The sequence below is a fragment of the Eschrichtius robustus genome, chromosome 12 (assembly GCF_028021215.1).
Source record: "Eschrichtius robustus isolate mEscRob2 chromosome 12, mEscRob2.pri, whole genome shotgun sequence".
Classification (NCBI taxonomy): Eukaryota; Metazoa; Chordata; class Mammalia; order Artiodactyla; family Eschrichtiidae; genus Eschrichtius; species Eschrichtius robustus.
The window spans coordinates 54,539,716-54,567,013 of record NC_090835.1 but is presented as its reverse complement, the minus strand read 5'-3'; the positions used below and the strand labels follow the sequence as shown (position 1 = coordinate 54,567,013).

The following is a 27,298-nucleotide window of genomic DNA, read 5'->3' as shown; positions in this document are numbered from 1 at the left end:
TAGGTACATCCTTTTTTTTTAATATTCTTTTCCATTATGGTTTATCCCAGGAGATTGAATGTAATTCCCTGTGCTATACAGTAGGAACTTGTTGTTTATCTATTTTATATGTAATGGTTTGCATCTGCCAACCCCAAACTCCCAATCCATCCCTCTCCCACCTTCCCTACCCCTTGGCAACCATAAGCCTGTTCTCTGTGTCTGTGAGTCTGTTTCTGTTTTATCGATAGGTTCATTTGTGCCATATTTTAGATTCCACATGTAAATGATATCATATGGCTTTTGTCTTTATCTTTCTGATTTACTTCACTTAGTATGATCATCTCTAGGGCCATCCATGTTGCTGCAAATGGCATTATTTCATTCTTTTTTATGGCTGAGTAATATTCCATTGTATATATGTACCACATCTTCTTTATCCATTCCTCTGCCGATGGACATTTAGGTTGTTTTTATGTCCTGGCTATTGTGAATAGTGCCAGCAAACCATTTTTAAAGACCAGGCATGGGAGGGGCATCCCAGGGTATGTGATTAGCTCGTGCACAATTCTCTGATTGGTTGATGTTGAGTTTTGATTTCTAAGATGAGTTTTGAGGGAAGAGTAGGAGATATTGACTAGATGGCCAGAGGCAGGCAAGGCTGGACAAGTGCACAATAGCATCCATGCCTGTAATAAAAACTCACCATACGTTGTCCACAAAAACTATGCTGAAGGTAAAACCTACGATGCTTGGGGTGTGGACCACTTCCTTCCAGTGCACACCTGCTGACCCAGCTCCTTCTCTCCTTTGTTTCCACCTCAGAATACGCCACCAACAACCCCGACTTGCTGTTGGTCATCTTCCAAGTGACAGGTGTCAGCCTCCTGCCGCCACTGGGCATCGCCATTGCTGTCATCGTCACCTTCTACTGCTACCGCGTCCACCGGCAGCAGAAGCTGAGCCCGGCCTGGGACTCGGGCAAGCCGCGCAAGCTGATGGAGTTCAGTGAGCACCTGGCCATCATCCTGGAGGATGACCGCTCTGACATCAGCTCCACCTGCGCCAACAACATCAATCACAACACGGAGTTGCTGCCCATTGAGCTGGACACCCTGGTGGGCAAAGGGCGCTTCGCTGAGGTCTACAAGGCCAAGCTGAGGCAGAACACGTCTGAGCAGTTTGAGACCGTGGCCGTCAAGATCTTCCCCTATGAAGAATATGCCTCCTGGAAGACGGAGAAGGACATCTTCTCGGACATCAACCTCAAGCACGAGAACATCCTGCAGTTCCTGACAGCTGAGGAGCGCAAGACGGAGCTGGGCAAGCAGTACTGGCTGATCACTGCCTTCCACGCCAAGGGCAACCTGCAGGAGTACCTGACGCGCCACGTCATCAGCTGGGAGGACCTGCGCAGGCTGGGCAGCTCGCTGGCCCGTGGCATCGCGCACCTGCACAGCGACCACACGCTGTGCGGCCGACCCAAGATGCCCATCGTGCACAGGGACCTCAAGAGCTCCAACATCCTGGTCAAGGGAGACCTCACCTGCTGCCTCTGTGACTTCGGCCTCTCCCTGCGGCTGGACCCCACTCTGTCTGTGGATGACCTGGCCAACAGTGGGCAGGTAGGGCAGCCCCGGCCCCCTTGGGCCCCTCCCCTTGCTACTGGCACCCCTCCCTCTCATCTCCATCAGCCCTGCACTCTGACACTGGTCCAGGGAATCCAGTTAATCCTGACTGCACCCCGCTCTCGTGCCAGGGTACCTCTGCCAACAAGCAGCATTTCTCTCCCTGGTTCTCCAGATCCTTACCAGCTTAGGACAGGCATTTCTCCTTGAGTCAGTCCTCATTTCTCTTCCTTTTGGACATTATTTTCCTTTGCTTCAAACACTGCTAGTACTGTATCTCTATCTTTTTCCTGTCTTAGGGTTGTACTCAGCCCTTGCTACTCTGTAATCTTGGTCCTTATATTGGTTGTTTTTTTTTTTTTTACCATTTTAGAAGGCAGTCTCCTTGAAGTCCAAATCCACATCTATTTGGTCACATCCATCACAAGGCCTTGAACAGGGAAAGTGACCAATAAGTATTTGTAGAGTGAGTGACAGACTGGGTGAAGGAAAAGTTCCTCTTTTGAAGCATCTCACAGATTAAAATTGAAACCTTTTTGGTTAAGGAGCTATCAGATACTAACATTACCGTCATTCTTTATGTTTCACACGCCGGAAGCTTGGCTGTGGATTAGAGTGAAGTGTTGAGAGCGCTGTTGTTTCCTCTAACCAGGCTGAGGGGAGTGCTTTTGAAGCATCTAGTCACTGCTCAGGCAGCTCTCCGGGTCCATGGCCACACATCCAAGTGTAGAGATAAACATGTTGAAACACGGACAGATTACTGTGCCAGGGTAACAAGTCATGCAATGACCTATTAAAAAGAAAAATTTCTTCTAATTTATGCCAATAAGAAGCGTTATTTGGGGTGACATTATCAACTCACTTGACGTTCCCTGGATCCTTGGGAAGATAGGACTTCACTGTTATTTAGTCAATCTATACAGCTACATTATCAAACATTCAAGCGATTTTTTTTCCCCAGAAGCATTTCTTCTATGTTCCTATGTATCACAGTGTTTTCATACTACCAGTCATCGTTCAAATAAAACTACATAGCATGCCCATCAAAATTATAAAATGACCAGGTTTGGGCTCTTAATGGAAATACTTTCATACAATTCAATTTAGCAGAGATTTTATGTAATTATACGACATCCTCGGCACACTAGAATGTGCCATGGGGTAAACAAAGAAGATTAAGACAATTCTCAAGTGACAAAAAATTAATGGCAATTATTATTTCACCACAAATCTTGGAGTTACAAGGGTGAAAAAATATTTAATTTGCAAAAACAAAAATCAGCATCAAAAATATCACTGATGTGGTCACTCAGGTTCTCTGCAAGGATGTTATTGTATACGTGATACGATGACATATGTCACGGGGCTAAACAAAGCAGCTCTGGGGTTTGGCATTTCCGTATTGTGGCATTTTTTTCTTTATATTCATTAAAGGGTTTTCAGGGAGAGAACACCTATTTTTTAAAAAATAATTACATAAGCTGTACCTTTCTGTGCAGGTCTCGTTACTTTTAAAAGCATTGTGCTTTTTAAAGGTCAACTACCCGTGTAGGGGACAAACATCAGCTATATTTTGAAAATAGGTATGCAGCTGGAATTCAGTGATGGGCCTCAATGTCTGTTTTTGCTTTAGGTGGGAACGGCGAGATACATGGCTCCAGAGGTCCTAGAGTCCAGGATGAATCTGGAGAATGTCGAGTCCTTCAAGCAGACGGATGTCTACTCCATGGCCCTGGTGCTCTGGGAAATGACATCTCGCTGCAGCGCAGTGGGAGGTAGGCATGGACACCGTCGTGGTGCAGTGGTGCCTCACGCGCCTTCGAGCGTGATGTCGCGCTCTTTGCTTCAACATGGTTCCAGGGATACAGAGCGCTCATTGAGATCTGGTAGGACACAGCTATTCCAGAACGATCCGGAATGGTGCTAAAAAGCCTAGGTTTTATAGCTGAAAGCCAGGTTTGGAGCATAAAGCATTTTATCTCCTTTCCTGAAGTTTATAATTACTTTTCTCTTGACCCATCGTGCCACAGATATTTACATATCTGGCAAGAGATGAACACTAGTAATATTCATAAGAATTATTTCTGCTTATCAAATGGGTACCATGATTCAGAAAAGTATCTGACTTTTGTTTCATTTTGTATTTTAAGGTTTTTCAGAATTACATGGTCCAGGAACTGGATTTGACTCAAAATTTACTTTTATGGACATAACTTTCCTTTGTTGAACAAAACAAGCAAAATGGTTTGACATATTTGTTTAGGTTTTGAAAAATCTAGTGAAGAGAGGTTATTGAGGAATGCAGTATTCTTCAGGGGTACAGGGGGCTGTCATCGTTTTAGAGAGCATTGTCCCCTGATCTTCTTGGACATGGGATTGGCTGATGTCTACATCACTTTATCCTTTTCTGACCCTTCTCTCAGTGGTTTCCGTCAGGGTCTTAGGTCTCACCTTAGAAAATTGATATATCCCAACCTGGTCCTGGCTAGATGCTAAGTCAAGCCAAGCTAACTCCAATTTTAACCCTTTGTTTTGTAATAATGTTAGACACACAGAATCACTGCGTGAGTAGCACAGGGAGTTCCCATATGCTCTTCACCCAGCTTCCCCTTGTGCTAACAAACACCTTACCTAAACCAAGCACAGCTGTGGAAGATTGGACATTGACATTGGTACCATGTCTTTAATTAATCTATAGGACTAACTTATATTTCCAAGCCCCTAGTAATGGGGAACAGGATCCACTCCAGGAGTCCACGTTACCTTAGCCACCAGGCCACCTCAGTCTCCTTTGATGTGTGATGGTTGCTCAGTCTGTGTTTCTTTCGTGACCTTGACACTTGGGAAGAATTGAGACCGGGTATTTTATAGACTGTCTCTCACTTTGGGTTCCTCTGATGTTTTCTCATGATTAGATTGAGAATGTGCATTTTTAGGCAAGAATACCACAGAAATGATGTTGAGCCCTACTCAGGGTGTCACATGCGGGTGGAGATGCCAGTGTGCTGTCCAATCTCATCACGTGGTGAAGGTGTCTCCACATTTCTCCCTGTAAAGATACTACCTTTTCCATTTGTAATTAATACAAATCTTGTGGGAAGGCACTTTGACCTGTTTCTACTAAACACCTGTTTAGTACGGAGACTAAACCTGTTTTTTTACCATAATTTTACTTGCTAATTCTAGGGTCCATCAGTAGCTCTTGCCAGCTACAGTTATTACTGTAATGTTTGCCTAATGGTGATTTTCTGTTTTTCTTATCCCTTCTACATTTATTCATAGATATTCTGCTTACGAAATATCTGTCCTTTCTCTCACCAGCCCCTTTTATTTGTCCATTTTACTATGTATTTATATGAGTGTGAAGTTGTGGATATTTATCTTATTCTATGGGTATTTAATATTATCAATATTTATTTTGTTGCTTAGATTATAACAGCTTTGGTCAATGGGCTAAACTACCTAGCATTTTGCTCCAGGTGGATCTGGTTGGCACCATTTCCTGCTCTGATAATTCCTCCTTTTGAGAACTTTCTTAGCTGACTCTCTAGGATGGGTCCTGTTGGGAGCCTTGCTGTCCCATCACCTGTTTCCCTGGGTCCCTGCATGGAGATGGCACTTCCTGTCCGGCTGACCCTGTTATTTTCTGGTTTCCTGGCTGAGATATCTTCCCCCGTAGCACTTCCAAAAGTAACAGTTTTTTCTTGCACAGTGAAATTTGTTTAATCAAGTTTCAGCCACTGAGAATCATTTTCTGCTTGAAAGCTTTGACAGCTCGAAATTGAATCCTTAGACCAGACCAGTGTGAGTTGTGTCAGAAGAGACAACGATGCTGTTGTCATCGTCTCAATAAATTTACCTCGTCTTCGGTATCTCTCTTATCCTTTCAAGCCCGTCATTCTATAAACGTGAGCTGGAAGACTGTGTCTTCCCCTCTGGCAGTGCCGCCAGCTTCTTAAGGCCTGATGTGAGCTCCCTGCTTCCACGGTTATCAATGACTGACGCCCTTTCCTGTTGATATTTGCTGAGTGTGGAAGAATTCAGGCTAATGGGGAAGAACCGAGTTCACCAGCTTTTACAAGGTCTAAAAACGGATACAGTATAAATAAGTTTTCCCAAGGAAGGAACAGGGTCCCATTTGTTCAGCAAGCCTCAAAAAACCTTTCATAACCTTTAGGATAAGAACAGACAGCTTTAGGGAACCGGAAAGAGGCCATCCCGGTTTTCATTTTGTTTGATCTTAAGCCCACAGTACTGTTCCTCCCATCTCCGCTCAGGCTGCAAAAATCAAAGTTCTTTGTCTATCCTCACTTTTGTCCAGCAGACAGCCCTTCACTTGATTAAGTGCGTGAACTCATGTATTAAACCCTTTCTTTTGCCTTCTTTTAAAAGTACTGTTTTTTTCTGTTTTGTTTTGTTTTCTGTTTTTTTGTGTCTGTGCTTCAAAAACCGTGAAGGCAGATTTTCAGCCTAGTCTTAATTACAGAGACTTTTCTTTTATATTTAAAGAGCCCCTTAGAGGGTACATTAAAGTTAGTACCTTCTAAGGGAAGTTAGGGGTGTTCCCTCTAACCTGCTGTACAAACACAGATGGAAGGACAAGTATTTCCATGAAGAAGCTTGCTGTCTACTGATGAAACAGACTTCTTTTTTCTCCTTTACTTTTAAAAACTTTGCACATTCAGACACATTTCTTACCTTACACATAAAATAGACAATATCCCTCTAGTTGATATTACGCTTTAATTTTTACAGAGAGAGGGCAGGATATAAAAGGGCTTTCCTGAAGCTTAAACTTCTTTCTGTGACTTGAAATACAGCGTATGTAATTACTATTTTTCATGGACAGTCTCATTTCAGAAAAGGAAATGTGGAAAATGCTTACCTCAGTGTGATGAGTTATAGATTGATATTTTATTTCACAATATAGATCCACTGATATTCTCTCCCATTTATTCTGAGTAGCAGGACATCTAACTGAATGAAGCAGGAGACTAGGCATCAAAGGACGGTCTTGCAGGAGGAGAAGGTGAAATCCCAGCTTTCCTGACTCGAGTGACTCTGTTCTGCTCTCAGGGCTGAGCCCAAGCTCTTGGCGTGGATGCCCAGCAGGCCTCGCCTGCTTCTCTCTGCGTTTATCACAGGTCTTAGTGCTAGGCTTTGTCTCGTACTATTTACTGGGCCTGGAACACTGAAGGAGACTTTTTTACAGGCGAGGCAGGGGACAAGGGACTGAGTGCCCAGATTGGCTAAAGGGAGTTCAACAGTAGGGTCAGGCAAGGAGGGTTAGGTCAGCTTTCAAAGGAACAATGAGGCTAAGAAGTGTCCTCTCTGTGCAAGAAGTACAGAGGAAACACAAACAAGAGACAACACAACACTGGAGAAGCCGCACTCTTCTCAGGTGAGAAAATGCAGAGGTGGTAATAGCACCCTTTGGAAGCCAGCTGGTCCAGCTCCCTTACCACAAGATTCCACCTAGGAGCTCAAGAGATGGGTTGTCATAATTGAAGAGAGTCGTCAAAAGGGAAAGACTTTCCGGTAGAAGTAGGTTTGGTCCAGATGAAGAAGGCCACCGAGAAACGATAACTACCGTTACATAAGCAATTGCTTCATGGAACAACTCATTCCATCTACCAAGGACTCTTTGAAGGGTGTGCTGTTACTAGCCCCATTTTACAGATGGGAAAACTGAGGTTTTAGGAGGTGGGAAAGTTGTGGAGACAGGCATCAGAGCCCTGTTGTCTGGCTCTGGCCCCCAGGCCCTAACCTTCCTAGTACAGTGTTGGCCTGACCAATGGAGAGCATGTATAGCCCATGGCAGCTAGGACTACCATTATTATTTTTACAGAAGGGGGTAGTCAGTGCTACTCCTGTGTATTGTGGCCTTTGACTCAAAGCCTTTCTGGAAGCATCTGGCAAGACAGTCACACACTTGGGGAACATTCAGTGATGGCCTCACTTCTGAACATTTCCAGTGGTTGACTTTCCTCTCACCTCTGGGTGAGTCTCCGTTAAAAGAATCCCAAGGCTATTAAATGCTGTAGTGTGTTACAGCCTCAGCGCCTTAAAGTCTGAGATAACTTCCTTATCCTTATTTCTCTGAAGATATATCTATTCGTTCTTTCATTCACTAAACCAATATTTATTGCGTACCTACTGCATGGAAGGCATTACTCAAAGTGCTGAGGGTACAGAGACTCTCAGGAGATGATGGCAGAGTAGAAGGATGTGAGCTCACCCCCCTCACAATAACACCAAAATCACAACTAACTGCTGAACAACCATCGATAAAAAAATGCTGGAAGCTACCAAAAAAGATATACTACACCCAAAGACAAAGAAGAAGCCACAACAAGATGGTAGGAGGGATGCAATCGTGATAAAATCAAATCCCATACCCATCGGGTGGGCAACACACAAACTAGAAAATAATTACATGGCAGAAGTTCTCCCACACGAGTGAAAGTTCTGAGCACCACATCAGGCTCCCCAGCCTGGGGGTCTGGCATCAGGAGCCCCCAAAGCATCTGGCTCTGAAGGCCAGTGGGGTTTGATTGCAGGAATTTCACAGGACTGGGGAAAACAGAAACTCCACTCTTGGAGGGTGCACACAAGGTTTCATGCACACCAGGACCCAGGGGAAAAAGCAGTGACCTCATAAGAGCCTGGGCCAGACCTACCTGCTGTTATTAGAGGGTCTCCTGTGGAGGTAGGGTGTGGCTCTGGCTCACTGCGGGGACAAAGACACTGGTGGCGGTAGTCCTGGTGAGTACTCATTGGCGTGAGCCCTCCTGGAGGCCGCCATTTTCTCACCACGACCTGGCCCCACCCAACAGCTTGTAGGCTCCAATGCTGGGACCTGGGCGTCCGCCTCAGGTCAAACAAACAACAGGGTGGGGACACAGCCCCACCCATCAGCAGAAAAGCTGTCTAAAATCTTCCTGAGCCCATGGCTTCCTGCTAAACACACCCCTTGACACAGCCCTGCCCACCAGCGGGACAAGACCCAGCTCCAGCCACCAGAGGGCAGGTACCAGTCCCTCCCACCAGGAAGCTGGCACAAGCCCATTGAACCAGCCTTATCCACCAGGGGGCAGACAGCAGAAGCAAGAAGAAATAAAACCCTGCAGCCTGTGGAACAGAAACCGCAATCACAGAAAGTTACACAAAGAGATGGCAGATGAATATGTCCCAGATGAAGGAACAAGATACCCCAGGAGAACAACTAAGTGAAGCGAAGATAGGCAATCTACCTGAAAAAGAATTTTCATACACCACAATCAAGTGGGATTTATCTCAGGGATGCAAGGATTTTTCAATATCTGCAAATCAATCAGTATGGTACACCACAATAATAATTTAAAGAATAAAAACCATATGATCATCTCAATAGATGTAGAAAAGCTTTTGACAAAATTCAACACCAATTTATGATGAAAACTCTCCAGAAGGTGGGCATAGAGGAGACATACGTCAACATAATTAAGGCCGTATATGACAAACCTACAGCTAATATCATGCTCTGAGGAAATGCTTTCAGCTTTTCACTGTTAAGATCAGGAGCAAGACAAGGATGTCCACTCACCACTTTTATTCACCATAGTTTTGGAAGTTCTAGCCATGGCAATCAGAGCTGAAAAAGAAATAAAAAGAATCCACATTAGAAAAGAAGGAAAACTATCACTGTTTGCAAATAACATGATACTATACATAGAAAATCCTCAAGATGTTACCAGAAGACTACTAGAGCTCATCAATGTATTTGGTAAAGTTGCAGGATACAAAATTAATACACAGAAATCTGTTGCATTCCTATACACTAACAACAAAAGGTCAGAAAGAGAAATTAAGGAAACAATCCCATTTACCATCGCATCAAAAATAATAAAATACCTAGGAGTAAACTTACCTAAGGAGGCAAAAGACCTGTACTCAAGAAACTATAAGACGGTGATGAAATAAATCAAAGATGATACATACAGATGGAAAGATATACCATGTTCTTGGACTGGAAGAATCAATATTGTCAAAATGACTGTACTACCCAAGGCAATCTACAGATTCAATGCAGTCCCTATCAAATTACCAATGGCATTTTTCACAGAACTGGAACAAAAAAATCTTAAAATTTGTGTGGAGACACAAAGGCCCTGAATAGCCAAAGCAATCTTGAAAAAGAAAAACAGAGCCAGAGGAATCAGGCTCCCTGACTTCAGACTATACTATAAAGCTACAGTCATCAAAACAGTATGGCACTAGCACAAAACCAGAAATATAGGTCAATGGAACAGGATAGAAAGCCCAGAAATGAAACCACGCACCTGTGGTCAATTAATGTACAACAAAGGAGGCAAGACTGTACAGTGGAGAAAAGACAGTCTCTTCAATAAGTGGTGCTGGGTAAACTGGAACGCTACATGTAAAAGAATGAAATTAGAACATTCTTTAACACCAAAAATAAACTCAAAATGGATTAAAAGCCTAAATGTAAGACTGTACACTATAAAACTCTTAGAGGAAAACATAGGAAGAACAGTCTCTGACATAAATTGCAGCAATATCTTTTTTGATCCGTCTCCTAGAGTAATGGAAATAAAAACAAAAATAAACAAATGGGACCTAATTAAACTCAAAAGCTTTTGCACAGCAGAGGAAGACATAAACAAAACGAAGACAACCCACAGAATGGGAGAAAATATTATTTGCAAATGATGCGACCGACAAGGGATTAATCTCCAAAATATACAAGCAGCTCATGCAGCTCACTATCAAAAAAAAAAAAAAAAACCCAATCAAAAAATGGGCAAAAGATCCTAAATAGACATTTCTCCAAAGAAGGCATACAGATGGTGAAGAGGCACATGAAAAGATATTCAGCATTACTAATTATTAGAGAAGTGCAAATCAAAACTACAATGAGATATAACTTCACACCAGTCAGAATGGCCATCACCAAAAAGTCTACAAACGATAACTGTTGGAGAGGGTGTGGAGAAAAGGGAACCCTCTTGCACTGCTGGTGGGAATGTAAATTGGTGCAGCCACTGTGGAGACCAGTATGGAGGTTCCTTACAAAACTAAAAATAGAGCTATCGTATGATCCAGCAATCCCATTCCTGAGCAATATCCAGAGAAAACCATGGGTCAAAAGGATACATTGTACCCCAATGTTCATTGTAGCGCTGTTTATAATAGCCAAGACACAGAAGTAACCTAAATGACCATCAACAGGTGAATGGATAAAGAAGATGTGGTACGTATATACAATGGAATATTACTCAGCTATTAAAAAGAATGAAATAATGCCATTTGCAGCAACATGGGTGGACCTGGAGCTTATCATAGTAAATGAAGTAAGACAGAGAAAGACAAATATCATATGATATTGCTTATATGTGGATTCTAAGAAAAATGATACAAATGAACTTATTTACAAAACAGAAACAGACTTAGAAAACACACTTATAGTTACCAAAGGAGCAAGGTTGGCCGGCAGGGGGGGATAAATTGGGAGTTTGGGATTGACATATACACACTACTATATTTTAAATAGATAATCAACAAGGACCTGCTGGTGGCTCAATGGTTAAGAATCTGCCAATGCAGGAGACACGGGTTCGAGCCCTGGTCCGGGAAGATCCCACATGCTGCGGAGCAACTAAGCCTGTGCGCCACAACTACTGAGCCTGCGCTCTAGAGCCCGCGAGCCACAACTACTGAGCCCGCGTGCCACAACTACTGAGCCCGCGTGCCACAAGTACTGAAGCCCGCACACCTAGAGCCCATGCTCCGCAACAAGAGAAGGCACAGCAATGAGAAGGCTGCGCACCGCAATGAAGTGTAGTCCCCGCTCGCTGCAACTAGAGAAAGCCCGCGTGCAGCAACAAAGACCCAATGCAGCCAAAAATTAATTAATTAATTAATTAAAAAATAATAATAATACCTGTGAAATGTACAGTATGACCTCAAAGGGAAAAAAAATACTAAGCACAGGGAACTCTGCTTAGTATTCTGTAATAACCTATTAAGGAAAAGAATCTGAAAAAGAATAGATATATGTATATGTATAACTGAATCACTTTGCTGTACACCTGAAACTAACACAAACTGTAAATCAACTATAGTCCAATTTAAAATAAAAATTAAAAGAAAATGCTAAGGATGCAGTAGTGAAAAAAAAAGAGTCCCTGTCCTCAAGGGACTGGATGTCTAATGAAGAACTACTATGCTAGAAAGACAAGTACTGCATGAATAGATACGAAATCATAACTTAAGGGCTGGGGGTGTGTATGATGATTGCAGAAAGAAAAACAAAATAGAGTTAGGGGATAGCTAATAACAGGGGTTGTTATTTCAGGCACTTGGGTCATCTGAAAGTATAGAAAAGAGAAACCAAGAAAATAGGTTTTTCAGAGTTGCTTGAGGAGGGAACAAATGGAAGGAGGTGGCCAGTGTGTTACTGTTTTATAAAGAAGGAGGAAAGCCATGAACTCACCATCCCTCGAGGACAAATCAGGAGAGTTGTTCTCTTCTACAAAGAAGTCTCTGTCCTGGCTTTCGGCTTGTCTGGTGTCCATGCAAGTGTTTGCACCGTGTGTGGTGTGTGGGAAGCGGAGGAAGGTGGGTCCTTCAGGGCCCTCTCTGGGAGCACAGCAGGCACAATAGTCACGTCACCCCAGCCAACCGGGCCCCCAGGCTGGCTGACTTCCAAATCCCTGGCCATGTCGGCCTTTGAATAGCAGCTGACACACAGCAGCCAGCTGAGCAAGTATTTTCACAAGAGGAGAAACACAACCCCAGCTTGCTGCAGCCTGTAAGGCAGACAAAACGTGCAAAAGAATCAAAAGGAAAGGAGGGAAGAAAAAAAAGAGGGGTGGGAGAGGAGTGAGGAGAGCCCGGGATCGCAGCCTTCATCTTCCTGCATTTCCAGGCAGGATAATTTGGAAGGAAGGCAGATATAAAAGTCAGGGTTGTGCTCAGGGGAAAACTGCCAACAACTTCACGGCTCTATGAAGTTGGAACCACGATCAAAACAGCAGCTGCAGACCAGATGCTGACTTTCAGGGAGTGAGCATCTCCGCTGCCTGGGTCCCCTCTGAGCTCCAGAGCTGGAGACGGCAGACTTTCTCCTGAGAGCCTCCAGCCAGACAAAGAGATGCTGTGGGGCCGGGATGGGGCGGTGGCCCTCAGTGAAAGGACTGCGGGGAGGACGGAATGGGGGTGGGAAGAAAAGCAGAGAGATCTAAAGGTTTCTTAGAACAGAGGCTGTGTGAGGCCCTCAAGGAAATCCCAAGGTCCCCGTTGCGCCTGTAGGGAGGCAGCCAGCTGAGGCGCGAGAGGGAGCCTGGTCCCAGCAGGTGGTCCTGCCGTTGCGAGCAGGGCGTCTGCCTTGGGTTGGGTGCCTCGGGCCCTGGAACAGGAGCCCGAGCTGAGCATTCTGTAGGAAAAAGAGGGCAGGAAAAGCCACAGAGAGAAGGAACAGGCAGTGAGTCAGGAAGGGGAGGGAGCTGATGAGCCCTGTGCTACCAGGCAGGTCACCACGGGGACAACCAGAGCATGATCCCACTGGGGACCTGGCAGTGCACAGAGCCCACGTGCGCCTCAGCATCACACCCCCGGCTCAAGGAAGCCCGGTTTATCTTCCAGCCCCCATCTGCTGCTGATTGAGGGCTGCCCTTGGGGCACGTTGGGAGGATGAACCCTAGTCGCCGGCCTGACCCTCTTGGATTTGAGCCAGTGTGGGTGCACAGGGTGAGTGCTGAGTGCTGTGGCCAGCGTCCTAGGGCAGTGAGCGTGCCCTTGGCTGGCATCCGCGGTTCGGCATCTGCGGATCCAGCCACTCACGGATCTTGTACTGTGTTTACAGTCCGTGGTTGCTTGAATCGTGGATGCAAAGCTCTCATATACAGAAGGGCAAATATGGGGCTTGTGCACCTGCAGATACTGGTATCTGCCTCTGGTCCTGGAACCAATGCCCCACGAGTACCGAAGGAGGACTGTGTTAATGATGGCCAGCACTTGCGCTTTCTCTTGTTTTGTGGATACAGAAACTGAGGCACAAAGAGTTGATGTCTCTTTTCCAAGTCCTCATCTCTAGTTTATGATGGGTCTGGGGTAAACACAACGAATAATACCCCTACTTATGATGCATACCGTTAGCACTTCTTTTTAAAAGTGCTAAACTCAATCTTACTCTCTTAGCTGTTTGCTTTTTTTCTTAGAGGCATTTCCAAAATTTTTAAAAGATGGTATTTATTTTAAAAGATGGCACTCTCTGGACTAACCCCACTCACCTTTTGACTTGCTTTCTCTGCAGTTCTTCACATTATTTGATCAAAGGCACAAAAAGAAAAATGCAACAGTCTCATTTTTCTCCATCTCCACCACCATCAGCCTTATCCCAGGGGGAGCTCTGGAGCATGAATTGCACAGTAGTCATCTCCTCTAGAGGCAAGACAGACTGTTAGAACTCCTGTGTTGACCCAGCAATCCCACTACCAGGCATATACCCAGAGAAAACCATAATTCAAAAGGACACATGCACCCCCAATATTCATTGCAGCACTATTTACAATAGTCAGGACATGGAAACAACCTAAATGTCCATCAACAGAGAAATAGATAAAGAAGATGTGGTACCTATGTACAATGGAATACTACTCAGCCGTAAAAAAGAGTAAAATTGGGTCATTTGTAGAGATGTGGATGGACCTAGAGACTGTCATACAGAGTGAAGTAAGTCAGAAAGAGAAAAACAAATACCGTATATTAACACATATACGTGGAATCTGAACAAATTGGTCTATACGATCTTATTTACAAAGCAGAAATGGAGACACAGATGTAGAGAACAAATGTATGGATACCAAGGGGGAAGTGGGGGGGATGAATTGGGAGATTGGGATTGACATATATACACCACTATGTATAAAACAGATAACTAATGAGAACCTGCTGTATAGCACAGGGAACTCTACTTAGTGCTCTGTGGTGACCTAAATGGGAAGGAAATCCAAAAAGAGGGGATATATATATATGTATAGCTGATTCACTTTGCTGTACAGTAGAAACTAACACAACATTGTAAAGCAGTTATACCAATTAAAAAAAAAAAAACTCCCATGTTAATTCGTCATTGGCTACAGACTGCCCTCCAGGCCAGGAAGCTCCCATCAACCAAGGGTAATTCTACATAGAAGGGAGAAATTGTGACCCCTTACAACTCAGCGTTTGCAGCAGCTCGGGGCTGGTGTTCTTGGCTTGGTAAAGGGGGTCTAGGCAGGCTGCCAACCACATCTGCTATGGCAGCCAAAAGAGTTGGAAATGGAGCGTCAGTGGACTGATACATTGTCTAAGGAGCAGTTTATGTCATATGCAAATCATAGTACACTAATATTACATTATATTATATTATTATATTATATTATATTATATTATATTATATTATATTATATTATATTATACATACCTCAGGGCATGGCACTAAGAGAGCATCATTATTTGATTAGATTGAATTACAGGATAGCTCTGGAGGGGGACATGGAGGTCATCTAGTTCAGCCCATTCATTTTATAGAAGAGAAGATTTAGGTCAGAGTAAACCCTTACTGGGAGCTTAGCTCTTGCTGGAATTCAAGCCAGCTCATATTTATTGAAAGCCTGCTGTGTATAAGGCACAATTTCAGCAGACACAAAACTCAGCCTCTGCCTTAGGCCTTAGGAGTTTACAGTCCAGTAAAAGATAAGGGACTAGAAGAAAGAAAGAAGGTGTATAAATACTATGCAAATCAAAGTTCAGATCTCACCCCAAGAGCAGTACAGATTAAGTGCTATGGGCACTTGAAGGCAAATGCAGACACACAGAAGGATGGTTTGTGCTTGTCTCAAAGTGGTGGGGGAGGGGAGGCCTTCATCCCAACTAAGGAAAGAGAAAATACCCTGCCAGCTCTTCTAGTTGGGTGAGGCGGAAAAAGATAAATATGCAAGTAAGGTTCTGGGAAAGGGGGAAGAGCAAATAAACAAGAACAAGCCATCTCTTTTCAAAATGTCATTTCGCCTTAAATGTCTCTTCAATTCTCAGCCTGGAAGGGCAAATTATTGAAAGTTTCACTCATTAAACAGGGTTATTTTGAAGTAAAGGCCAAAGGTACTATTTATTTTGGAGGAAAATGGCGAATCCAGCCCACTCTTCCCTTTTGGCTCAGGCATGTTTCAGTACTGGAGTGATTTTATTTTCTAAATTGTCCTGTGATGCACTGACATGGGTATTGTCCCACCCACTTAAATTAGTAGATGTTCTAATATCCACCCAGAGTTTATGCATTGGCCACTTTGGACAGGATCTCAGATTAATTCATTCATTCGCTCAACAAAGCATTTACTGAGAGCCTGTTGTATGGGAGGCCCTGCCGTGGGTGCCAGGAATACAAGCATGAGAAAGGGACTCTGAACCTGCCTGCAGACGCTCACCGTCTGGTCGAGTGAGACAGATAAGCAGTGGCTGTACACCCTAAAATAGAGCTCTGCCCCCAGACGTCTAATAAAGAATGGCTCTGGGGATATTCAAGGAAGCTTCTATAACGATATCGACCCTAGAACATGAGGGAGGATCAAGATGGCAGAGTAGGAAGACCCTGAGCTAACCTCCCCCCGTGAACATGTCAAAACTACCACTACATATAGAGCAGATCTCTCTGAGAATGACCTGAAGATCAGCAGATCAGCTCTTCTACAACAAAGGCTATAAAGAAAGAACCACACAAAGTCAGGTAGGAGGCGAGGACAGGTGATCTCGTCCAGACCCACACCCCTACTGCATGACCCAGAAGAGGAGGGAGTATCACAAGCTCAAGGATCCTCCCTGGGAAGCAAGAGGTTCGAGCCCCATATTAAGCACCCCAGCCCTGGGGTCTGGCACTGGAAGATGAGTCCCCTTGGCTGGTTGGAAAACCAGTGGGGCTTACCAGAGGACTGTAAGAAACCGAGACCCCACTCTTGAAGAGCACACAGACAGATTTGCTTGCTCCCGGCCCCAGAGCAGAGGCAGCATCCCAGGAAAAGACACGGTCCATGCTCACTTCAGATCCAGCTCTCCCACCAAAGCCACAAAGGGCACATGCAGACTGCATAGGGATGCACACAAGGATATGCCTTCAAGATCAGGGTAGATAACTTTTTCACTTAATTTAAGAGAGACAAACAGAAATAGTCAAAGTGAGAAGACAGAGGACTCTATTTCAAATGAAGAAACAAGATAAAACCCTAATGAAACACAGATAAATAATTTACCTGATATAAAGAATTCAAAGCAATAGTAATAAAAATACCTTGATACAAATGAAAATAAAAACACAACTTTTCAGAAATCTATGGGACATAGCAAAAGCAGTTCTAAGAGGAAAGTTCATAGTGATACAGGCCTACTTCAAGAAACAAAAATCTCAAACACCCTACCTTTCTACCTAAAAGACTTAGAAAAAGAAGAACAAACAAAGCCCAAAGTCAGCAGAAGGAAGGAAATAATAAAGATCAGAGAGGAAACAAAATAGAGATCAAGAAAACAATAGAAAAGATTAATGAAACCAAGAACTGGCTTTTTGAAAAGAGAAACAAAATGGATAAACCTTCAGCCAGGCTCACCAAGAAGAAAAGAGAGAGGACCCAAATAAACAAGCTATTAAGGTGGAGAAGTAACAACTGATACCACAGAGATACAAAAAAATCGTAAGATAATACTACTAACAGTTATGCCAACAAATTGGACAACATGGAATAAATGGACAAATTTCTAGAAACATACAACCTGCCAAGATTAAATCAAGAAGAAACAGAAAATTTGAACAGACCAATCACTGGAAGTGAAATTGAATTTGTAATTAAAAAACTCCCAGCAAACAAAAGTCCAGGGCTGGATGGCTTCACAGGTGAATTCTACCAAACATATAAAGAAGAGTTAATACCTTTATTTCAAAAACTATTGCAAAAAAATTGAAGTGGAGGGAACACTTCTAAACTATGAGGTCAGATTTACAATTTACAAATTCTAAGAGGTCAGCATTACCCTGACACAAAAACCAGACAAAGGCATTATAAAAAAAAAGAAAATTACAGGCCGTTATCCCTGATGAACATAGATCTTCAACAAAATATCAGCAAACTGAATTCAATAGTACATAAAAAGTCTCATACATCGTGATCGTGTGGGATTTATTCCAGGGGTTATGGATGTTCAGTATCTGCCAATCAATCAATGTTTTACAGTACATTAACAAAATGAAAGAATAGTCATATGATCATCTCAATAGATGTAGAAAAAGCATTTGACAACATTCAACATCCATTCATGATAAAAACTCTCGGGCTTCCCTGGTGGCGCAGTGGTTGGGGATCTGCCTGCTAATGCAGGGGACAAGGGTTCGAGCCCTGGTCTGGGAAGATCCCACATGCCGCAGAGCAGCTAGGCCCGTGAGCCACAATTACTGAGCCTGCGCGTCTGGAGCCTGTGCTCCGCAACAAGAGAGGCCGCGATAGTGAGAGGCCCACGCGCCGTGATGAAGAGTGGCCCCCGCTTGCCGCAACTAGAGAAAGCCCTAGCACAGAAACGAAGACCCAACATAGCAATCAATCAATCAATCAATTAATCAATAAAAAAATAAATCTTTAAAAAAAAAAAAAGCGCCATAGACAATATGATCACATTTATATTAAAAAAAAAAAAAAAAACAACTCTCAACAAGATGGTGTAGAGAAAACACACTTCAACTTAATAAAGACCATTATGATAAAGCCACAGCTAAATAACGTTATACTCAATGGTGAAAAGCTGAAAGGTTTTTGTCTAAGATTAGGAACAAGACAAGTATGCCCACGACTGTCACTTCTGTTTAACATATTATTGGAAGTCTTAGGCACAGCAGTCAAACAAGAAAAAGATATAAAAAGGCATACAAGTTAGAAGGGAAGAAGTAAAACTGTCACTGTTTGCAGATGACACGAAACTATATTTAGAAAACCCTAAAGACACCATCACAAAACTATTCGGAGTAATAAATGAATTCAGTTAAGTTGCAGGATACAAGATTAATATACAGAAATCTGTTGCATTTCTGTACACTAATGATGAACTATCAGCAAGAGAAGAAACAATCCCATTTATAATCAAATCAAAAGGATTAAAATACCTAGGGATAAATTTAACCAAGGAGGTAAAAGACCTGTACTCTAAATACTATAAGACATTGAACAAGGAAATTGAAGATGATGCAGATTAATAGAAAGATATCCCATATTCATGGAATAAAAGAATTAATATTGTTAAAATGTCCATTCTCTTCAAAGCAATCTACAGGTTTAATGCAATCCCTATCAAAATACCCATAGCATTTTTCACAGAACTAGAACAAATAATCCTAACATGTGTATGGAACCACAGAAGACCCTGAATAGCCAAAGCAATCTTGAGAAAAAAGAACAAAATTGGAGGGATCACACTCCCTGACTTCAGATTATACTACAAAGCAGCAGTAATCAAAACAGTATGGTACTGGCACAAAAAACAGACATATAACACAGCTCAATGGAACAGAATAGTGAGCCCAGAAATAAACCCACACACTTTCGGTCAATTAATCTACAACAAAGAAGGCAAGAATATACAATGGGGAAAAGACAGTCCCTTCAATAAGTGGTACTGAGAAAACTGGACAGTTAAATGTGAAAGAATGAAATTAGAACACTTTCTCATACTACATACAAAAGTAAAATGTATATGTGTGTACACACAACACACACACAAAATGGAATATTAGCCATAAAAAAGAATGAAATTTTGCCACTTGTAACAACATGGATGGTCCTGGAGGGTATTATGCTTAGTAAAATAAGTCAGACAGACAGAGAAAGACAAATACTGCTTGATTTCACTTACATGTGGGATCTACAAAATAAAACAAGCAAAACAGAAACAGACTCACAGATACAGAGAACAAACTATGGTTTGTTGCCAGAGGGTTAGGGGTGAGGGGGATTAAGAGGTACAAACTACTAGGTATAAAATAGATAAATTACAAGGGTATAATGTACAGCACAGGAAATATAGCCAGTTTTTTATAATAACTTTACATGGAATATAATCCATAAAAATATTGAGTTACTATGTCGTATACCTGAAACTGATATAACATGGTAAGTCAACTAACTATACTTCAATAAGAAAAATTAGAAGAAAATCAGCAAACTGAATTTCCCTTAAAAAAAAGAAGAAAAGATTTTGTCCTTAGTTGAAACCTGAAGTCCTAATGAAGTGTTTACATCATCCTTCATTATTTTCTTTTTAGCAAGTATCACTGAAGGAAAGTTACCTTTTTAAATTTTGTTTGTTGGTGTTATCAGTCTCTCTCCTCTGTCATCTAAAACAGCATTTCTGAACCTCTTTTTCATTATTACTATTGCAAGGAGCCTTTGTAGACATTTTTTTTCTTAATCACTACTCCCCATGATTTTTTTCCCTGTGGGAAAATTATACATGATATAAAGTTCACCAGTTTAGCCATTTTTAAGTGGTTACAATTCACAACTTCAGTGGTACAGTTCGGTAGCATTAAGTACATTCACAGTGTCGTGTAATTATCACCATTATCCATTTCCAGAACTTTTTCATCCTCCCCAACTGAAACCCTGTACCTATTAAACAATATCTCTCTACCTCTTCTCCCCCCCCATCCCCTGGCAACCACTATTCTGCTCTCTGTCTCTGTGAATTAGCCTGTCCCAGGTACCTCATATAAGGGGAATCATACAATATTTGTCCTTTCGTGTCTGGCTTATTTCACTGAGCATAATCTGTATTGTAGCATCTATCAGAATTTCATTCCTTTTTTTATGGCTGAATCTCCCCGAGAAATTTAATACCACATATTAAATCTATTTACGTACTGTCGACCTTTGTAGGGCTACAAACCATTGTGATATGTAAGATTTTTCTACCTCCCAGGAACCAGGATTGCCCCCATTGAGATGTCTGCATTGAAACCTGAATCCCCTGACCTTGTTGGTCTTGTTCTCCGCTCTGTCCCCAGCTGTTAGGACATCGTGGGCACTCAACAGTCATGTGTTGAATACTTCTCAAGCTCCTTCCACAACCCCTCCTTATATTTGAACCCACAAGAATTAAAAATTGCCCTTAGTGTAATCACAGGTGCATCACACTCAGTGTCTCAGCTGTGCACACCCTTCTCAAGGGCCCTGTGTTTGCCTGCTCTCTCCAACAGAAGTGAAGGATTATGAGCCTCCATTCGGTTCCAAGGTGCGAGAGCATCCCTGTGTCGAAAGCATGAAGGACAACGTGTTGAGAGATCGAGGACGACCCGAAATCCCCAGCTCCTGGCTCAACCACCAGGTAAGGAGTGACTGTTGCGAAGGGCAAGTAAAGTTCATCCAGAGTAATATCTTAGGCAGGAGAGAATGCCTGGCTATTGGGCATCAGTCTGAGGCAGGTCCCTTTGTTTTCCATGAGCCTGTTCACTTTTCTTTATAAAGAAGTTTCAGTAAAGTGGGATGACCTTGTTATTGCATGTTCTACCCACCATTCAGAAAGGGCTCACACAGAATCATTTGACGGGCATTTGTCATATTGTCCAAGCCGTCTTGCTTCTGAGTTAAAATACTTTGTTTGCAGCCTGTGCCACTCACCTCTTATAGGGAGTTTATGTTTTGTTCCCTTCTGGGTTCCAAATGTTTTCTTCTGGGAATCTTCAGCTCTGGCAGGAAATACTTAGTGAGAAAGAAGGGGTGTTTGTCAGCCAGCTGGCCCGCAAGGGGCTGCTGTGCGCTCAGGCTGCGGCAGGTGTGTCGAGAAGGAGGAGGCTGGGATAAAGGAAAGCACAGAAGAGCAAAGGGCAAGGGAACAAATAGGAAATCTGTCTTTCCAGAACTTCCTAATGGCTTCTTTTTTTTTTTTTTCTTTTTAAGCAATGGTAGATAAGACCGTCCATCCATAGCAGCGCAGTGGTTCTGACATACAGGGAGACCTATCCAAATTCCCCTCATCAAAATGCCCCCAATCAGAGGAGAAGAAGGAGGCATAGGTTGTGAGAGAGGGGGACTGTCAGACACAGCAGGGAAGAGCCGTGAATGAGGGAGAGGGGCCTTGTGCCCATAGCTCACTGACAAGACTGTCCTTTCCATTGACGTAAAGCTTTTATGGCCGCCTTTGGCTGAATTCCCTTACCCAGGGAAGGCTGGGGTTAAGTCGTAGGTTTCCTAAGGGCAAGGCAAATAATTCAGATAAGAAACAGAAACCACAAGTCAGGTGCAATCTAGGAGACAGATGGAGCAGTGCCAGCCCTGGCCAAGAGCCACTTCAGCGGACAGACCCTGATAAAGCCGGGGGAGAGCGTGGACCAGGCCGTGGACCAGGGCTTCTCCCTGGGTTCCAGGAAAGCCTCTTTGACTTTGAAAATGCAAGACTATTTTGTGTTAACTCTGAAATCAGAAGGCACTAGTATTGTTTCTTTCAAACTCTTGTTGCCTCCTCTGCTGTACAGTTCTTCTAATGAAGCCATTATTCATGATGATAAAATTCTGGAAAGAATTTGCATAATACATTTTTTCTCTTAATGAGATTTGTTGCCCTGTTTATTTCAAGTTAATGCTTACTATTTAATTTAATTTACTGCCTGTAATTACAGGGCCAGAATAAAATAAATGTTACTTGTGTACCAACAATAACACTCCACTCTTAACAAGGCCATCAATCAATACCACCAATTAGGTGAATTACACAATTAATTCAACATCATGAACTCACTCACAGGGCGGGAAGGGAGGGTCAGGTTCCTAGGTGAGTGGGGAAAGTTGTTGGTTAGACTGCAAACAGGAAAGTGCCATTCTCAGGGCAGAGTTGGGATTGATCCATCCCACCTGGCCACTCGTGTGAGGGGACACCAGTGACAGGGTTGGGCCTCTGATTGGCAAGAGCACAGTCTGTTTCCACCTATTGGGCTATCTAGTTAATCCGTGCCTGCTTTATTTCCAGAAAATGACTGGAAATAACAAAAATATTTGCAATGCAAAATAAAAATTAAAGCCATGAAAGAAGACCCTTGTCACGAATTATGGGCAGCATTTTCTGGATGGGCCTTTTGAATGGGGCCTTTATGGGGTTAGGTTGAACTCTCTGAAACAGCCTGCAGGACCTACAAAGACAGACAGGGTCCAGCCTGATGCAGGAGAGGAGGGGCCTAGCAGAGGGTCTCCTGAGCAGCTGCTGGAAGATGGGACTTGAACCCAGAAAATGCAACCAGACCAATGCCTGGACTTCACTCAGATATTCAGTCCTGTTTACGTAGGAATGTGTATACGATTCCAGCTCTTAAGACTCTCTGGAAAAGGCAAAACCATTAAGGCAATAAGCAGATCAGTGGTGGTCAGGGGCTGAGGGGGAAGGAAGGAGGGGTGACGAGGTGGAGCACAGAGGATGTTTAGGGCAGTGGCCTTCTGTGGATACTGTGATGATGGACACATTTGTCAGAACCCACGTCCGGTACATTACCATGAACCGTGTTCTGGTTGACTTTGGTTGATAGTGACGTGTCAGTGTTGGTTCACCGATTTTAACAAATGCACCACACAGACGCAAGGTGTTGATGGCGGGGGAGGTTGTCCGCGAGGGTGGAGGGCGTATATGGAAACTCTCTGTAATTTCTGCTTGATTTTGCTATGAACCTAAAACTGCCCTCAACAGTAAAGCCTAAAGCTGTGCCCCTCCCCACCAAACAGAAAGGTGTGAGATGGCATTAGAAGCCCACTTCACGGGAATTTTCAGGATTGGGGATGCTGCTGTGCCCCAGAAGCCTACTGGGGGGCCTTGTGCTGTGTCTTCATTTCCCCACTTCCTATGATCAGATGGCCCCGGAACGCTGGCCGCCTGCAGCTGCAGTCAGATGGTGCTGGGGACTGGCCTGCAGGCGGGGACAGAGCGACGGCGGCAGAGACAGGGCAGGGGCTGCCTTGCCCCCAGGAGCCGCCATCCCCTCTCAGAGGCCTGTGGACCCTCTCCCCCTGCAGGGCATCCAGATGGTGTGCGAGACGCTGGCCGAGTGCTGGGACCACGACCCCGAGGCCCGGCTCACGGCGCAGTGTGTGGCCGAGCGCTTCAGTGAGCTGGAGCATCTGGACAGACTCTCGGGCAGGAGCAGTTCGGAGGAGAAGATTCCCGAAGACGGCTCCCTGAACACTACCAAGTAGCTCTTCCGGCGGCCGGCCAGTGTGGCTGGCCCTGTGGCCAAAGAGCAGAGGCAGCAGGAAGCTGCCCCTGGACGGTGCTTCCTGGAGCCCCGGGGCCGCTCCCTCCCCCCGAGCTGGGGAGGGGGTGACAGGAAGCGTCCTATGTCTTTGACTTTGTCATAGGATAAGCTGTGTTAGCACTTCCTCAGGAAATGAGATTGATTTTTACAATAGCCAATAACATTTGCACTTTATTAATGCCTGTATATAAATATGGAATAGCTATGTTTTATATATATCTATCTATATATGTCTATATCTATCTATACAGCCATACTCTAGAAAGAGGTGAGGAAAAAGATCAAATATGCCCAAGAAATGGGTTGGATGGGCGAGCTTGGCACTGAGCACAGAAGGAAGGGCTCTGGGGCAGTCTCAGCACTTGGCAGTCACTCATGTGCTAGGCCTCTGAGCACACAGGGGTTGGGGGTGGGGGTGGGGGGGCACGGTCTTTGCCTTCAGAGAGAGGCTCCAGGTCTCAGAGCCTGCTGTGGCCAAGTTGCACTTGCTTTTGCAAAGTAATAATTCCCTGTACTGGGTCCTGTTCTGGCCATGGAGCTGATTGGAGTCGCACTGTTTGGGGACCAGACCCTGGGGTCCCCGTGTGCCATCATCTCTCCTGGACTTGTCACCGGAGCTTCACGACCCACCTCTGGTTTGTAAAGCTCCTTCCTCAGCTAGTTCAGAAACTTTGCCCCATTTCTAATTGCTTAAATGTTTTAAGCCCCATGTTTTACCTTCACAGGCTACAGAAAAATCAGGACACATTTCCCCACCCATGAAATTGCCACGCCTTCTACTAATGAGAAATTGTTATTTTTTAAAAAATTCCCCTCATACCTATGTTACTGTTCCCTGTTTCCTAAAAGGGAACAGGTCTCCCTTCCAGGTTCTTTATGTTTAGTTTTTTTACCACTCTTGGTTTCAGTCTCCAGCTTTCTATGCAACACTAGTAGGTTCTATGCTCTGGGCTTCAGGGGACTCGAGCACATTTTGGCCAAGGGGAAAGTATTTGAGCAGCACAGCACTGCCACAGTCAGGAGTCTCCTCAGGCACTCTGAACATGTGTTTTGCTTGGCCAGCACAGTGTTTAACAAAATCGAGGCACTTTTTAAATACTTGGAGATTTTGCAAAAAAAAAAAAAAATTTGGATCCTCAAGTAAGACTAGAGAGCAAATGGTTTCCAGTTCTCTCTGGGCCACATCATTCACAGACGCAGGTGTGGACACTCTTAGAAAGCTGCTCACTTCCGCCATGAACGTTTGTGTTTTCCACCCACCCCCACCCCAGTCTGGGAATTAAACCTGCTTCCAACCAAGGGCCCCTGTGAGAAATGTGCGTCCACGCACTCCTTCTCTGGCTATAGAGTATAATTCTGATTCCCTTCCTGGGGTTAAGATTTGAAGCTGGCCTTCTTTTGGACTACCGGGGACCTCCTCTGGGTGGTCCCTGTTAACCCAAATCTCGTTTGCTTGTATTTTAAGAGCTTCCCCCTCTGCTTTCAGAGGGAGCCCTTTACTCCAAGAAGCTGTCGTCATAGTTACTGGTCTCAGTCACACCTGCCTTCCCAACCTTTGCAGAATTTGAATGTGGGACACAGGAGTCCCATGTACAGTTAGGAAATCTGTGTCCACAAGGACAAGAACAAAGAATGTGCTTTACTACTCCATAGGAAACTCGTTAATCCACAGACAAGTGTTGATGCTGCAAATAACAATTTTTTAAAAATGTTTTTGAAGCTTATTTTGAAGCTTATTTTCAGCCAAATAGGAATATTGGAGAGGGACTGGCAGTGACCAGCTCTACTTGGGTTTTGGAAGGTCTCATCTCATTGGGGTTTTAGCAGATATGCTGAAGTTTGGGATTAGGTGGAACTTTTAGGAACCCTGCTCGGTGGGGTGGGCTGAGAGAGTTAAGGTAGTTTGACCCGCAATGCCGCGGAAGTGCCCAGAAATCCCCTGCACTTTAGGGCTGATGAGGCCGTCCCAATAGCTGTTGCTCATTGACCTCTAGTGGTGAATTTCTAGAATACTGGTCCATTATGGGATCTTCCAAGAGTCAAAAGAGCTTTATCACTTCTGGGTGGCCATCAGCATAAACTGGAATGTAGTGTCAGATGATACTGTGGCTTGTTTTATGTTTGTTTCCCTTATTCAAGAAAAAGACCAAGGAATATCATTCTGTAGTTCCTAAAAATATTGACTTTTTTCACTACTCTACATAAAGGGAAAGTTTTATTCTTTTATGGAACACTTCACCAGTACTCATTTATTAAAATAGGAATGTGAATGCTATATACTCTTTTTATATCAACTGTGTCAAGCACTTATTTTCATTCTATGCATTGTTTGTCTTTTATATAAATAAAATGTTTATTCGATTGAATAAAACAAAAATACTCAGGTCAGCTTCCTGCCTCCTGTTCCTATTCATAGAGGCCCACGAGCCTCATTTGGTTATTTTGCAGTTTGTGCACAAAAAGCCACAAGACAAATCCTCTCCAACTTTTCCATATTCATTGTCTTCTTCAACTGACAGTGTCAGGTCCCTGTTTTTAAAAAAGCAGTCACTTCAGTATTGTGAGATGTCACAGATGCTGGTGGTGGCTTGCCCCTTATCCCAGGTCCGGCACAGTGTCCCTCTACATCCCCGACCACCATCTCCCCTGTCCCCGGGTCCCGGGAGCGGCCCGTATCCACACATGGCTTCTCGTGGGGTGCGTAGCCGGCTCCGCGCATGCCCACTTCTCCCTCCCCACTCCTCACAGTAACAGGCTGCCGCTATCTCCCCACCTCCCCCCCCGCCACGCCCCCGCCCCCAGCCCCCAGCCCCGGCCATGTGTCACGCTTCCTCCCTCTTCCTTTCTACCCAGCCACCCCATCCCACTTGGAGCTTTTTCATTGAGGTATAATTGACATACGACATTGTACGTTTCAGGTATACAACATAATGATGCAATATTTGTATGTACTGAGAAATGATCACAGTAAGTCTGGTTAACATCCGTCATCATACAGTTACAGGATTTTTTTTTTCTTGTGATGAGAACGTTTAAGATTGACTTTCTCAGCAACTTTCAAATTGACTTTCTCAGCAACTTTCAAATATGCAGCACAGTATTATTAACTATCGTCACCATGCTGTCACACATTACATCCCCAGGACTTATTTATGTTATAAACTGTAAGTTTGTACCTTCTGACCCCCTTCACCCATTTCATCCACTCCCCACCCCTGCCTCTGGCCACCACCAGCCTGTTCTCTGAATCTTGTTTTGTTTTGTTTTGTTTTTTCCAATTCCACATATAAGTGAGATCATATGGTATTAGCCTTTTTCTGACTTATTTCACTAAGCGTGATGCCCTCAAGTTCTGGCCATGTTGTCACAAATGGCAAGATTTTATGTT

General features: G+C 43.8%; 1 protein-coding gene across 1 annotated transcript in view; it reads left to right on the top strand.

Annotated features, from left to right (window-relative positions):
• TGFBR2 (transforming growth factor beta receptor 2) overlaps positions 1 to 26,298 on the top strand; it is a 95,562-nt gene extending 69,264 nt beyond the window's left edge. The window contains exons 4-7 of the mRNA XM_068559412.1: positions 805 to 1,604; positions 3,241 to 3,382; positions 20,875 to 21,002; positions 23,672 to 26,298. Coding sequence (XP_068415513.1) covers positions 805 to 1,604; positions 3,241 to 3,382; positions 20,875 to 21,002; positions 23,672 to 23,851 — 1,250 coding nt within the window. The 3' untranslated portion in view covers positions 23,852 to 26,298. The remainder of the gene's footprint in view (positions 1 to 804; positions 1,605 to 3,240; positions 3,383 to 20,874; positions 21,003 to 23,671) is intronic.
• The last annotated feature ends 1,000 nt before the right edge of the window (positions 26,299 to 27,298 follow it).